At 42.4% G+C, this 16,638-nt stretch overlaps 1 protein-coding gene across 1 annotated transcript in view; it reads right to left on the bottom strand.

Moving 5' to 3' along the window:
* Positions 1-16,304, bottom strand: part of PCGF5 (polycomb group ring finger 5) — a 50,066-nt gene extending 33,762 nt beyond the window's left edge. Inside the window, exon 1 of the mRNA XM_068961680.1 lies at positions 16,193-16,304. Coding sequence (XP_068817781.1) covers positions 16,193-16,304 — 112 coding nt within the window. The remainder of the gene's footprint in view (positions 1-16,192) is intronic.
* Positions 16,305-16,638: the final 334 nt, after the last annotated feature.

Genomic DNA, 16,638 nt, shown 5'->3' with positions numbered 1-16,638 from the left:
CATACATGACCACTGGATAAACCATAGCCTTGACTAGATGGACCTTTGTTGGCAAAGTAATGTCTCTGCTTTTTAATATGCTGTCTAGGTTGGTCATAACTTTCCTTCCAAGGAGTAAGCATCTTTTAATTTCATGGCTGTAATCACCATCTGCAGTCATTTTGGAGCCCCCCAAAATAAAGTCTGACACTGTTTCCCCATCTATTTCCCATGAAGTGATGGGACCAGATGCCATGGTCTTAGTTTTCTAAATGTTGAGCTTTAAGCCAACTTTTTCACTCTCCTCTTTCACTTTCATCAAGAGGCTTTTTAATTCCATAATTCTGCCATAATGGTGGTATCATCTGCATATCTGAGGTTATTGATATTTCTCCCGGCAATCTTGATTCCAGCTTGTGCTATGGAATTAAGCCATCCCACAGGATGTAGGAATTAACCTTACTACATAAAGCATTACATTAAAAGAATTAAATATTTTTTCATAGGCTAAGGCCCATAATTATTTTTAATTAAAAATTTTTCCCCAACAGTTCACGAGAAAAATTTAAGATGCTAAAATATTTTTATTCTAGTTTTCTTTTTTGTTCAGATGTTTTGGGTGGATGTCATCATTTTCATCAAAATCATCAATGCTTAAAAGGTTTACGCAACAGGCACCTTCTTATGCTTTTGAATTGTGCTGGAGAAGACTTGAGAATCCCCTGGACTACAAGAAGAAAACCAGTCAATCCTAAAGGAAATCAGCCCTGAATATTCCTTGGAAGGACTGTTGCTGAAGCTCCAACACTTTGGCCACCTGATGCGAAGAGCTGAGTCACTGGAAAAGGCGCTAAGGCTGGGAAAGATTGAAGGTGAAAGGAGAAGGGAGTGGCAGAGGATGAGATGGTCAGATAGCATCACTGACTCAATGGACATGAATTTGAGCAAACTCCAGGAGACAGAGGAGGACAGAGGAGCCTCGCCCGCTACACAGTCTCTGGGGTAGCAAAGAGGTAGACACGACTTAGGGATTGAACAATAACAAGCAATACTCTCAAGTGCCTCAACATATAGTTGACATAATTTAATATTCATTACAACCCCATTAATTAGGTGATATTATCAGGCCTCTGACAGATGAAGAAATTGAATAGAGAACTTTAGAAATTTGCCAAAAATCATGGAGTCCATAAGTGGTGAAAGCCAGGACTTGAATCAAGAGCCCATTTTCTTACTCAATGCATGCCTATATGCTACATTTTCTTCTAATTTTATATCTACAGGTCTAAAGAATACAAAAAAAGAAAGCCTGATCCCTTAATTTGGGAGCCTTAAATATGTCCAAAAGGAGAATTCGAACTCCTTCAGTATCTTATATAGTCCTTAAAAGAAAATCCCAAGAAACTCTAGAAATACATCTTCCATACTCTTTTAAAAGCTGTTAATAAAGCACAACCTTACACAAATTAGAACCTGAGAAAATCCAGGCCAGAAGTTCAGTGAAACTGAAAAAAGTAAAATGAGAATTTGTTTTCGCTCAGATGCTTTAAAAAAATCACTATAAAACTGACCTTTGATTCCTAGTTTATACTAGCTGAAAAACATTTTTAAAATATCTTTAGGATTTAATACTAAGCTAATTGCTCAACTGCTATACTGGTTAAAGGTGGTTCAAGAACAATGTCTATAAAGATCCCAGTCTGCTGTTAAGGCTGTGTGTGGAGACCAAATAAAGGCTTCACCCTCAGCAGCCACTCTACAGAGACATGCTGGAGAGAGCAGAAACACCTGGTCAGAAAGGGGATTAGGCTCACCAAAGATATCCCCAGTCGGAAAAACACTTAAATGGCAACAAGTGCTAGCGTTTACTGAACACTAACCAAATAGAAGGTTCTGGGCTCGGGACTTTGTATGGATTACAGTATGGAGCTACCATCCCCCTCCGGCAAAAGAGGAATGCAGTACCGGAGAGCCTGAGCAGGCTGCCCACATGTGCCCAGCTGTGCAACAGACAGGGCATCTATCCCCAGCCTGGATGTCCAGCTCAAGGCCTAAAATCCAAACCACTCCGCTACACATCTTAAAGCCAATACCATTTGGTCCCAGGCATCAGGATTTCATATTTTTAACTGATCTTTACATTTAGCTCATCAGAACCATCATTAAACTTCTGCCAAAGCTTACTAAGTGAAATTGTTCCTTTTGCCATGCCTTAGATTTAAACTAGGTTGTTAAACAAATTGACAGAGTCATGTGTCATCTGAAGCAGTAGTTTTCAAATTTTGATGGGCACCACAATCACCAGTGAGATTTTTTTTTTTTTTTTAAAGAACAGATTCAGAGGCCTCATCCCGGAGCAATTAAATCAAAATCTCTGGGATTGGCACCAGGACTCCAACTCTGGAAAGCTCTCTTACTGAGGCAGCCAGAAGACAACTGGGAAATCCTGGCCACCAAATACTTACTGGTGAATGCCTCAGTGAGGCTGCCCAGTCCAGGAGCTGGCCGTCTGCCAAGTCATAACCAGAAGGCACTGTGTTATTCACCATCAGGAAATCATTTTGACAGAAGACAAAACATAACCACAAGAATATGGGATTACTGTGTTGTTCCCCTAGAGGGCAGGTTTACATGAGAAGCCCAGAGAGTACAGCACGTGGTTCTAGCAGGTAAAAGACAGTCTTGAGGCAGACAGCTCAATCTGAATCCCAGTTCTGCCATTAGGCAAATTACTCTGTGTGTCTCTGTACAGGGGGATAACAAGGATATCTATCTCACGTGGCTCTTATGAGGATTAAATGAGCTAATATACATAAAATGTGTAAACGAGTAACTGGTAACTTCTATTTAATAAATGTGAGCTATCACTATAAATCAGCTTGCCCGATGAGCATAAAAATCCTAACAAAAAGGCATCAGCAATCGAATATTGAATGGCATCAGACCATGATTAGTTTGACACATCTATCTTAAGTAACAGATGATCTTGCTAATGGAACCTGAAATGTCGATCATGTACTGGAATTAACCGTCTGCAGCCATATTTACCCTAGAGATAGTCTCGCAACTCAAGTATCAAATTGATGACACACCGCGTCACCTAAAGGGGAACTGCCTATCTTTGCACATATGACACTTCTTTTTCTAGGGCTGAGGATACAAGACTGATCAACACTTCGATACTCCTCCCTTAATACGTTTAATACAATTCCAGCATAGCCTCCTGGGTACAGGAGAAACCTTGTTGTGTCTCTTCCTGATCACTTTCCATATACTTGCTCAGAAGCACGATTTCTAAGTTGACTCCAATAGTTCAACTATTAAAAGGCTCTTCCACATTTTAATTTTCAAATTCTTGAGGGGGGCAGTTCGTCACAACAGGTACAAGGCCCACTAGCTGTTGCTATCTCACATGTATGGCCCACCCACATCTCTCACAGAAAACTAGCTTCCTAGCTTTGATGACAGTGAAAGGGAAAGTGGCTCAGTAGTGTCTGACTCTTTGCAACCCTGTGGGCTAGACAGTCCATGGGATTCTCCAGGCCAGAATACTGGAGTGGGTAGCCTTTCCCTTCTCCAGGGGATCTTCCCAACCTAGGGATTGAACCCAGGTCTCTCGCTTTGTGGGCAGATTCTTTACCAGCTGAGCCGCAAGGGAAGCCCCAATGACACGGTGATCTACAGCAATTTCTCTTTTTGAGCACCACTTCTGATATCATGGATAACAAAACAGTAACAGTCTTTTCTCTCATGTCCTTGGTCATGTCATTCATTAATAATCCTGTTTATTAAAAGTGATCAAATGCTGACTTTGTTAAAATCATCTGAATGTGTTGGTTTTAACTCTCAACAAAGGAGTAGATTTTTTCTTACTTCCTGAAGCACATCACTATCTTTATATGCCCTTCTTGATAACACTCATTTGACACAGTTTGCCTTTGAAAAATTTGTCTTTTATCTGCTAACAGTTTGTAAGTAAACTGTGATCATCGGCAAAGAGAAGAGGCATCAGCTTGCTGCTTTTGATACATATTTACATGTAAAACTGATATTATTTTTAAAGATTTCCAGAACAGTTGTAATTTGCTTCCATGAGACAGGATCTCCTAGTTTTACTCATAAAAGGGACTAATGAACATCTTTATTTCTCTTTCACAGCACAGTTCTTTCAAAGGCCTACATGAGTTACAATTTCACAGAGAACACAAAGGACAGCGTTACTATCGAGGAGACTGCTTTATTCTTGCTTTGCCAGGACAGAGGGACAGACAGCAAGGCCTGCTGAGCCAGGTTAGGAGAGTCTTGGGGCTTCAGCACAGTAGGTGAATCCGAGACCAAGCAGGCCAGGAGACCACAAAGTCCAGGAAGGCTTTCTACAGACCGACTTAAGGAGTCGAGTGGGACTCCAGGGTGAGGCCCACCATGCCCTCATTGCCCTCCTCATCGGTATGAATTCCACGGCCGACCAGAAAAATCACTTTCACACGCAGACTCTGGACAGCTCCGCTCTACTACAACTCTTCTTTTGTCACACTTAATCAGGTGAACTGTCAACCTGGGCTACACCTAGCTCTACACACTGCTCTACAGGACTGCCGCTGAATGCTGCGGGAGAAAACATGTGCCATGCTGACTGGTCCTCACCTTAAATTCTTGATCATGACCCTCAAAAGCGGGTCCTTCATCTGCCAGGTGGTCACACTCAACACCCTAATTCCATATGCTCTTCACCAATATTTATAGCTCAGTTGGTAAAGAGTCCGCCTGCAATGCAGGAGACCCTGGTTCGATTCCTGGGTTGGTAAGATCCCCTGGAGAAGGGATAGGCTACCCACTTCAGTATTCTTGGGCTTCCCTGGTGGCTCAGCCGGTAAAGAATCCTCCTGCAATGCGGGAGCCCTAGGTTCGATCCCTGGGTTGGGAAGATTCCCTGGAGAAGGGAAAGCCTACCCGCTCCAGTATTCTGGCCTGGAAAATCCCATGGACTATACAGTCCATGGGGTCACTAAGAGTCAGACAAGACTGAGTGACTTTCACTTTTCTCCTCTCTCCTTGAACCCCCACTTTTACTCCCCCAGCACCACTCTACACTGATGACCTCACTTTCTGTTCAACTGAAAACAAAAGGAAGGAAGAAAAAAAGAAAGGAAGTAGAATTTATATCACTACACCTACTCACTCACTAACATCTAACCTTTGTGGTTTTGCCTGTTTTCAGAACTTTAATGTGCCAACCTCTGCTCTGCTCACTAGACCCTATTCCAATGGTCTGGGAAGATTGCTCCACTGCTTATCCCTCTCACCTGCGTCAGTCTTTAGCTATCCACTGAAGATTCCCACCAACATTCATACACATTATTTCCCCATCTATTAAAAAAAAAATCAAATTTCTATTGACCTTACTTTTTTCTTCCCTGGTGGCTCAGAGGTTAAAGCGTCTGCCTCCGATGCGGGAGACCCGGGTTCGATCCCTGGGTCGGGAAGATCCCCCGGAGAAGGAAAAGGCAACCCACTCCAGTATTCTTGCCTGGAGAATCCCATGGACTGAGGAGCCTGGTGGGCTGCAGTCCACGGGGTCACAAAGAGCCGGACACGACTGAGCGACTTGACTTTACTTACTTTCGGAGTCAACCAGCACTCCACTTCACAGCTACCTATACTCTAATTCCTCTTTTCCCTTTCTTTCTCCACCTTTTCCTTACCTTCATTAAGGTGAAAGACGTACATAATCATTGAACAATTACCCAAACATCTCCGTCCTCTCACACCCAGCCAGCCTTCTGCTCCTAAGGTCTGAACTGAAGCTGCTCAGAGAGCTCGTCCGCGTGCCTGCCGCCTCTCCTTGGCTCACTGCGCCCACGCGGCTAGCCTGGCCGCCCTCTGCTCCTGGCGCTGTTTGTGCTCTGCCTCCCAGGGCCCACACTCTGCTCTCCTCCTGCCTCGCTGTCTCCTCTTTTTCGGTTCCAGGGCTTAGCCTTTGGTCATCTTCCCTTCTCTACACTCACGCTCTTGGCACTCTCACTGATGAGATAGGATCTGAGTTCTGATCCTCTCCAGATTCATGCATCCAGCCCCCAGTGGGCTGCGGTCAACTATCTGATGGGCTAACTCCTTTACCTCCTTAAATCTGTTCAACTACCACCTTCTTAACAAGGCCTCTCCTCACAGACTTAAGCGGTCACACCGTCTCACTGACCACCCAGTTAGCTGCCTGTACCCAGCCTGCACTCCCCTGTTTCTGCACCACTCATCAGCTGCTAATGTACACTCTGGCTTACTGCCTGCTATGTTGACTGATGTGTCTCAGGTGCCCAGGCTAGCACTGTGCCTGGAGGAGGAGGTACTCAGTAAATATCTGTGGAACAACTGAGGATGCAAAAGTTAGGACTAGCAAAAGGAGTCATGATTTTAGTACCTGCAAGTGTGCTACAGAGTCAAGTCAGAAATAAGCCTACAGTTTCAACTAAAGCAAGGGAAGAGATTCTGAGTTCACTAGTTAATTTTTTTGACAATGAAAATGAGGTAAAGGCTTCCCTAGTGGCTCAGTGGCAAAGAATCTGCCTGCCAATGCAGGAGACACGGGTTTGATCCCTGGTCCGGGAAGATTCTACGTACTGCAGAGCAACTAAGCCAGTGTGCTACAACTACCGAGTCTGTGCCCTGGAGCCCACAGGCCGCAGCCGCTGACGCCCACGTGCCTGGAGCCCACGCTCCACAGTAAGAGGAGCCGCTGCAATGAGAAGCTCACGCGTCTCAACTAGAGAGTAGCTCTTGCCCACCACAAGGAGAGAAAAGCCTGTGCAGCAACAGAGACCCAATACTGCCAACAACAAATAAGTTAGAAACACTGAAATAAATGTGCGGACTCAGCATAAACAGTTCTCTAAAATAAAATGATTTTCTATTAACTGAGTAAACATATGCCAGTGGTTGAGCATTCTTAGAGAATATAGCTTTGTTCACTGGTTCTTGAATTTCTGATATATAGTAATACACTAGTCTGGTAAAAACTAACATGCTGTAAAACACCCGTAGTTACGATCCATCTTCAGAGCACCCAAACGGAAATGATCCTTGGCCTCGTCTACACTGGCTGCACTCCTGCTCAGGATGTTTACGTTCAACCTTCGTGCTACGCGCTTCTACATAGCTGCACACTGACCACAATTCCTAAGTCTGAATGCTTTGTATCTTTTTCCTCAATCCACCACTGGTATCAATTCCAACTCATCCTGACCTGTATATAACTTATTCTTACAAACCAGTACAGAAGGCAGGTTCATTTGTTAAGCCCTAGTTTCGTCCCTTAGTGTCCACTATGAATCTCTGCTCTACTGTTCATTCTTAACTAACACATAGTTTCAACAGCAAAGAGAACCATTCGTCTGATATGATTCTTAACGTTATTACTAATGATAGATGACACCTAGACTGCTTAAGGCCTGTAATTATTGTTTCCTATTTAAAAAGAATCATCAAAATGAACACTGCAATCACCTTCATGAATGACTAGTTGCTGCCAAAATACTGTCTGAAACATGTACCATCAATGTTACTGGTGACTTCATCTCTACTACAACCCTAGACCACTGTATTTGCACTTACTGAAACTTTTAAGTACAACTTCTATTTAGGCCTTTGATTATTACTCTAAAAACAAGTCTTGACTCAAAATCCAATTGTACAGAGAATACAGTATTGGAGAGTTCAATTTATATCTCTACATTATAAAGACTATCATTCAGAATTATTAATAAATTCAGATCCTGATTGGGTACATAATGACAGGTATGCTGCTGCTGCTGCTGCTAAGTCGCTTCAGTCGTGTCCAACTCTGTGCGACCCCAGAGACGACAGCCCACCAGGCTTCCCCATTCCTGGGATTCTCCAGCAAGAACACTGGAGTGGGTTGCCATTTCTCTGTATACAGTCATGCAAATACAGTTAGAAGAGACTTTCTATATACATTTTAAAAATTCACATGCTGCTTAAAGAAATTATAGAAAATGTAAACTACCAGAAAGAAGATCAGCAAATATCCTAATTTATTATAAAGATGTACCTGGAGTCAGATATTTGGGTCTCAGAACCTAGCTCCAGCACTTATTAGCTGTGTACTTAACCTTTCTGAGTCCTGTCTCTGTGAAAAACACTGGCATAAGAATCTGAAATACTCTTCCCTCAAACCTCTTCATAGCTCACTCCTTCCTATTATTTACGATCTCTGCTCAAACGGTAACTTCCAAGCAAGCCTTTACTCTGTCTTACTTTCTTCACAGCAGGTGTCATACATGGGATCTAAAACTGTATCATTCGCTTGCTTTCTGTCAGTCTCTTCTATTGAGACATAAATTCTAAGAGGACAGACTGCATCTGTCTTGCTTACTGCTGTCTTTCCACCGTCCAGAGTAATGAATGGCACAATGTAGGTGCTAATCAACATTTGCTGACTGATTTAATGCCACCTAAACAGAAGGGTCCTTGGGAAGATTACATAAGGTAACACGAGTAAAAGCCCACGGCCCTCAATATGACGTTCAACAAATAACAGCCACTGTTTTAATTTTATTAGCATTCACTCCAATTACTATATGATTAAAAGTACAAAGTGCCTACTTCTAGAGATGCTTGTATTATTAACGTCTGGTCCAAAGTATGCTTTTCAGACTTCAGTGCACCACAGAATCACCTGAAGGGCTTGTTATTCCAGCCCTCTCCCCCAGAGACTCAGATCCAGCAGCTCTATGGGTGGGCCCGGGAACGGGCACTCCTAACAAATTCCCCAGTGCTCATGCTGCTGGTTGGAGACTGTATTTTGAACAGCAAGTACACGTGACATAAGGTTTTTAAACATGGAGTATTAACATATCAAGAGTTCTCGGTACTTTAATACTTGTATATTTATGATCCTTGTTCAGAAAACAATACATGATGGTTGCATTTCAAGTTTACCATCTTATAATTAAATTATTTCTTCACTCTTACACATTACTATATAAAATTACCAAGTCCCTTAATGGTCACATCTATATTTAATTATCAATTAACCCTTCTTTACTTAAGTTAAAAACTAAGTACAACAACGTTTTTCCAAAGAATTCACCTTAGTTAAGGGATTACTGCCACAATCTCTGAAAGGGCAGAAAGAAGAAAGCTTTCTTTTCCTGTACCACAGAATTCTATGTCTAAACCTTCCCTTTTTTTGGAGGAAAGAATCGTCAGATGCTTAAAGAGGCCTCGAACCACAAAGGAGTTAAGAACCAATGCACTGTGTTATGCACATTTTAGCTGCTGGAACAAAGCTCCTTTGTTCTTAGTTTAAGTGAAAAGTCTTTCATTTTAAGTCAACAACCTATACAACCAGCAGCAAATACACTGTCAGCAACCTCAAAAAATTTCTCAGGACCCTGGAGCAAGAGACAGAGCGTCTCTTAATTTAGAACCACCCGTCTTGACTCCCCAGTCCTGCTTCTCTCCCTCTTCCATGCCCTAGCCCTACCCACGACCCACAAAGCTCCCACCTATATTGTAGAAGACAGCTTTTCAAAATCCAGAATTCCTAACCCCTACTCTCTACATGCCTTTCAAGCTACCTACCACTGCATTTGAATCTTCGAAAGGAAAAGCAGACAATAAAATAATCAACTGATTGACCATTTATTTATTCATTTAAGCTTCTCTTGAGCACTCAAGTGCCAGGTACTAAGGATACACTTAATCTAAACCTACTGTGGGAGAGAGAGATGGCATATCTTGGAGTAGACGGGCTTTAAAGGATGGGGAACTACCACCCAGGCACACAGGAGATGTTCCAAGCGGAGCAAGCAGTTGAACCACGTGTATGCATATGTGTGTGTGTTCTGGTCAGGGAGGGCAGAAATCAGTCACAGCTAAATAGATTTAATTTATCCTGAGGGCAGTAGGGTACCTTAAGGAAATTTTGGGTTGGCTGAGGTGTGAGTGATGAAGACAGCAAAGCTCTTGTAAATGATCACACTAACACAGGTTAGGAGCAGGCTGCAGGGACTCCGTGAGAAGGAATGATGGCCTGAGCAAAAAGGGCGTGGGGCATCAGACTGAAGGGACAGATTTTTGAGAGATTCCAGAGCGAGATCAGACAGAACTCTGCCCCGTACTGCTGTGCTGTGCTTACCCGTTCAGTCGTGTCTGTCTCTTTGCGACCCCATGGACTGCAGCCCACCAGGCTCTTTGGTTCATAGGGATACTTCAGGCAAGAATACTGGATTGGGTTCCCATACCCTCCTCCAGAGGATCTTCCCAACTCAGGGATGGAACCCAGGACTCCTGTATTGCAGGAAGATTCTTTACCATCTGAGCCACCAGGGAAGCCCAAGAATACTGGAGTGGGTAGCCTAGCCCTTCTCCAGCAGATGTTCCTGACCCAGGAATTGAACTGGGGTCTCCTGCATTGCTGGCGGATTCTTTACCAGCTGAGCTAGGTGAGGGTAAAGAGAGTTAAGCATGGAGCATATTTCTTGCTTGGACAATTGAATGCTGGCATTCCATCCATTCACTTTCGGGTATGTTAAGTTCTAGGCCACTTCAGGATATCCAAGTAGACATCCAGTGGGATTCTGAAGCTCAGGACTATGCCTGAAATAAAGATTTGGGAGACATCAGCATAGGTAGTTGAGTCTCAGAGGAGTTTCTGTGAGTTTCCACAGAAAATGAGTACATAGATCCAAACACACCTGAAGAAATTTCTTCTTAGTTTATGAGCTTGCTTAACAGAGTTTAAGCTCCAAATTTATTTTATTCCTCACTCTACCAGTTAGCAAGTGCCTGACATCTGATTATTTAAAGAATTCAATAATTATTTGTGTGAACAAGTTTATTTCCTTGGATTTCTCGGGTTGTTAAAATCACCTCATGCGTGCATGCTCAGTTGCTCAGTTGTGGCCGACTCGTTGTGACCCCATGGACCGTAGCCTGCCAGGCTCCTCTGTCCATGGGATTCTCCAGGTAAGAATACTGGAGTGGGTTGCCATGCCCTCCTCTAGGGGATCTTCCTGACTCAGGGACAGAACATGCATCTCCTGCATTGCAGGCAGATTCTTTACCCACTGAACCACCCGGGAAGCCCCAAAATTACCCTATAAACTCACAGAATGTGGACTTAGTTCACTAGCATTAAGTGATCACATTGAAGGGGAAAATGCATCTGTATTTAAATTTTTTACCTCATTGTAAAATTTGATACCTTTTTATCACATGCCCCTGACCTGCTAAAGAGAGCTGGGTGTTAGCAGGTGAGATAGGAGCCCACTTAAAGATGAGGCTTTCATAAGCCTCTTTTTCCTTTCCCCCCCTGCACCTCCTTGTCAGGAGCTGGGGACATTCTGCGCTGCCATCTGTCCCCCTCTCCCCCTTCCTTCCGACGGGCTGACCCCTTTCCTCTGTCCTCCACAGAGCTGAGTGCTAAGGACACCATGGGGTGCCTCAGTCACTGGGCTGTCATCTCAATCCTTGTTTCTACACCCACAGGGCAGCCAGGCACTGTTAGCTCTAGAACTGCTCACTGGGAGAATGGGGGGCGAGGCAGAGAGTAGGGGGGCAATAACCTGATTTGAGCAGGAGAGAGAGTCGAGACGCATGTGTAGAGTAACCTGAAAGAGTAAAGTGCATTTATCTGTATCAAGGGTTTTCAAAAAACACTCTCTCTAGCTCTCTCTCTGGCTTTCCACCCCGCTGCAGCACCCTGACACATGTCTGCTATCACATCCTTCCGTGTCACTACTGTCACTGCACTTCCCAGCATCCACATTCGTTTGACACAGTCCTTAATTCGACTCCTGTTCCTTCACTTGACTAGAGAGTTCTGAAGGGACCGGGCCCAAAGTGCGACTTCACTCACCAATAATAAAGCTTCATTTTCATATTTCAAACTTGAAGATTAAGAACAAAATCCTTCCATTTTATTACGAGTTTTCACAATAAGAATTATTGTTTACCCATTCTTAACTTTCAGTATCATAAAACTGTAGACTATGTGTAAAGTTAACTTAATAAGATTTTTTTTTAAGCACCGTAGTCAAGATGGAAACTGTTATGGGGTACTTCAATGTCACACTGGACTTCTCACTTTCCTCCTGTCCCACTGGCCGCCTTACTTCTCTATTGTATACTGATTCCAAATTACAATACCACTACACCTGTTCCACCTCAGACCTGAGAAAACCAGGTAACATCAAGACCCAACCAATGATTAAGAAACACTGCTTTGCGGTACTATTTATTTTTATCAGTACAAAGAGGGAGATATTTTGCAAGTGAGAAAGGTTTTGCCTAAAAGCCCCAGTATAAATACAAACCAAAAAATACACAGAAATCCAAGGATCAGAAAGTGCACAAAGTTTAGCACTCTGTAGAATCCTCAGGTCTCCTAAGACACTGAATTGAGTGCCTGACTCCTCCATCATTTACTGTTCTGTGCTTCTGCGGATGAGAAAGACCACACTTGAGTCTTTAATCACAATTCTGCCATGTTCGTTCTCTCTCAGTAAAGGGATTCACCGACTGCCAAGCAACTTCAGGCTAGAAGGACATAAGCAGTTAAATGGCCATCTATCCCTTTAAACCTTAAATTGCTACTGTAAACATAAACATAACCCTTGCTTATAAACTTACTGTTTAAACTTCTACAATCTTTTGTTTTCCCTTCAAAAAAGGAACATTTAAACCCAGATTTCATTATGTCTCAAAGAAAATGTTCTTTCAGAAGAACAGATATAAAATCTGTAGGTAGAGACGGGAGAATCTGCGCTTTCTCCTCTAAACACTAAATACTCCCAACATCCAATCCACTAAATCTCTTCCTAGAACTGGAGGGTTTTGCTGGAGACACGCAAATAAAAAAAACAATATACTCATAATGTCTAATAGCGTCAGAAGAAGTAAAACGAAACAGACTGTGGACCGTGTCTAGGCACCATACTTGGCATAGCGGGAAACTCTGAGACAAAGCTCCCTTTCTAGAGCAGCCACACCCAGTAGGTTCTTCCTCCAAAACGCATTCACAGTCGATCCCTCTTCACCGTCTCCATCTCACATCTCATTACCCTAGCTGATGGCCTTATAATCTTTCAGTTGACCTGCAGTGATAGCCTCCTTACTGATTAGTTGCCCCTTGAACTGCCAAGGGCATTCCCACTCCAAGGCTATATACTTGCTTTTCCCTCTGCCTGGAATGTTCTTCCCCTATATCCACAGAGCTCAATCCCTTCAGGTATTCTGTGCAAATGTCATCATATCAAAGAGAGAAATCAACACTAAATAAAACAACCCCAACTCTGCTATCTACATTCCTACAGTTCTTTGTTCTTGTTCATGGCATATATTTATTACTGGTTTTCCCCTTTCCTGAGAGCAGATATTTTTGATTATCTTGTTCACTGCTGTATCCTCTGTGCTTAGAATGGTGCCTAGCACACAGTAGGTATTCAGTAAGTATGTTTGATGATGTTTAACTGATAACTAACTGTTCAAGTGAAATAATGATAAGGGCAACAAGTAAGCAAACATTTTAAGACAGTTTATAGTTAACTGGTAATTGAATAGCATGGGCCAGTAATACCAACCAAAAGTATACACACGCCCAGACCCTAGTGAAAGAGTAGAGTGGGAAAAGCTAGCTTAAAACTCAACATTCAGAAATCTAAGATCATGGCATCTGGTCCCATCACTTCATGGCAAATAGATGGGGAAACAGTGGAAACAGGGATAGACTTTATTTTCTTGGGCTTCAAATCACTGCAGATGGTGACTGCAGCCATGAAATTAAAAGATGCTCGCTCTTTGGAAGAAAAGCTATGACCAACCTAGACAACATATTAAAAAGCAGAGACATTTCTTTGCCAACAAAGGTTCATCGAGTCAAGGCTATGTTTTCCAGTCGTCATGTATGGATGTGAGAGTTGGACCATAAAGAAAGCTGAGTGCCGAAGAATTGATGCTTTTGAACTGTGATGTTGAAGAAGGCTCTTGAGAGTCCCGTGGACTGCAAGGAGGTCAAACTAGTCAATCCTAAAGGAAATCAGTTCTGAATATTCACTGGAAGGACTGATGCTGAAGCTGAAGCTCCAATACTTTGGCCACCTGATGCAAAGAACTGACTCACTGGAAAAGACCCTGATGCCGGGAAAGATCGAAGGCAGGAGAAGGGGATGACAGAGGATGAGATGGTTGGATGGCATCACTGACTCGATGGACATGAATTTGAGCAGGCTCTGGGAGTTGGTGATGGACAGGGAAGCCTGGTGTGCTGCAGTCCATGGGGTTGCAAAGAGTTGGACTAAGCAAATGAACTGAAGTGAACTGAGACCTTATCACAGCCCCCACTAAATCTCTTCAGGTGGCATTCTGAAAAAGTCTATGTTAAAACAGCTTCCTAGGTGATTTTATGTTTTTTTTTTTAACTGTGGTAAAATATTTATAACATAAAATTTGCCATTTTAACAATTAACAGGTGATTCTATTCTGCAACTCTGTTGAAAACTACTGGCATAATAGTACAAAAGTTAAGCAGAGGAACGAACAGCTGAAGATGGGGATTAAAGAAATGTCCCAGGTTATCTCAGTAGGAGGACAGCCCTTGGAGCTGAATACAGGTCTACTACTTACTAGCTGTGAGACTGGGCAGGTGACTTAGCTCTTAAGCTTCCACACCCACAAATGAAGATAACTTCTATACCCTCGCTCTCCCCATGTCCCCTGCAAACTGCTTCAAGGTTACTGTAAGGTGAACAATGAAATCATGCACCTACAGTGTCTCCTTCAGTGTACGTAACAGGCACCAAAGAACTTACTGGAATTAATAGAACCAGAACTTACTGGAATTACTTTCGTTGCAATAGGGAAATAAACTTGTATTGGCAAAAACACAAAAAGCAGGTGAAACCCAGACCTACGTGGCTATTAAAATGCCTCTTCTTCTACTGAGAGGACTGGTGAAAAATTTGGTAGGGGTTCCAAAGATATGATCATATTAGAACAGTGGGTCTCAAACTTGTGCATGGTTCAAAATTACCTGGAAGTGTGTTAAACACAGATAACTCTGTTTTGGTGATTCTGGGGTGAGGCCTGATAATTTGTGTCTCTAACAAGTTCCCAGGTAGTATTGAGGCGGTTGATTATTAGTCAAAGGGTACGAAGTTTAAATCATGTAAGATGAGTAAGTCCTAGAGATCTACTGGACAGGATCATGCCTGCAGTTAACAATACTATGTTGCACACTTTAAAATGTGCTAGGAGTGCAGATTTTATGTTGTGTTCTTATCACAATAATAGTAATAATAAACAAGAAGGTGAGAGAAAACTTCTGGAGGTAATGGATAAGATTTGTGGCAGTGATGCGGTAATGGTTTCATGGGTACATACTTGTCTAACCCCATCAAAGTTATAGACATTAAATATGTACAGTTTTTTTTTTTTTTTAGATTTCCCTGGGGGTCTTCCTGGGCTTCCGAGATAGCTCAGTTGGTAAAGAACCCACCTGCAATGCAGGAGACCCTGGTCCAATTACTGGGTCAGGAAAATCTGCTGGAGAAGGGATAGGCTACCCCCTCCAGTATTCTTGGGCTTCCCTTGTGGCTCAGCTGGTAAAGAATCCAACTGCAATGCAGGAGACCTGGGTTCGATCCCTGGGTTGAGAAGATGCCCTGGAGAAGGGAAAGGCTACCCACTCCAGCATTCTGGCCTAGGGAATTCCATGGAATGTACAGTTCATGTGATTGCAGAGTTGGACATGACTGAGTGACTTTCACTTCACTTTACAACTTTTTTATGTCAACCATACCTCAATAAAGTGATTAAAAGAAATGCACAATGAATTAGAGTATGCATATCCTAAAAAAAACTCAGAACATATAAATTCAGTAAAATTAAAAAAAAAAAAAACCTAAAATAGTTCATTAAAAAAAAAAACTATAACCAGTAATTTCTTATGATTTTCAGGACATTTTAAAATCAGAAAAAGTCAACTATTACAATTTTTAAAACAAACAAGAAAAAATTCATACCACTAGTATCCCAATGAGAAGTTATGAAAATGAATTCAAAGTTAATTCTTAGAATATTCACTGTTTTAAAAGAAAAAATCTAGAGAAAACAAAAAAACCCAAAATGTGGTGGTTTTAAAAGAACAAATGTAACCGAAAATTTCCAATAGGTAGATAACAAAAAAAAAAATACTTACAGGTATGAAGGCATTCCGTCACTGTAGTTGGCTTGATGAGATACCCTTTACAGATATAGCAGGTGATGTAAGGATTGAAATCTTTCACCAAATGTTTCCTTTGGGTAGCCATTCGTGGTTAGCTAGGACTGGCTCTAGCAGTTCAGGCAAAAAAGGGTATTAAGTGGATGGAAGTCGGATCCCAGGAGCTGGTGTGGCGTTCCCAACTGGGTGTCCCGAGGCATGAGAACTAACATCCAGACTTCTCATGAGATCGCTGGTCATCACTCTTTTTGGTGGTTCTGCTTTCCCATATCTTCTTCCACAATGATTTAAAAAAGATGAGAGAAACAGGTGTCAAATTCTTCATACTGGATTAATACCAGTATATTAGCAGCAAGCATTACATGTTCCAAATTGGGTGAAGAGGTGAACAGAACATTTCCCTCTGTGTGATATTAATTTGT

The sequence above is a fragment of the Capricornis sumatraensis genome, chromosome 23 (assembly GCF_032405125.1).
Source record: "Capricornis sumatraensis isolate serow.1 chromosome 23, serow.2, whole genome shotgun sequence".
Taxonomy (NCBI): Eukaryota; Metazoa; Chordata; class Mammalia; order Artiodactyla; family Bovidae; genus Capricornis; species Capricornis sumatraensis.
The sequence above is the reverse complement of the archived record's forward strand: the minus strand, read 5'-3'. Positions and strand labels throughout refer to the sequence as shown.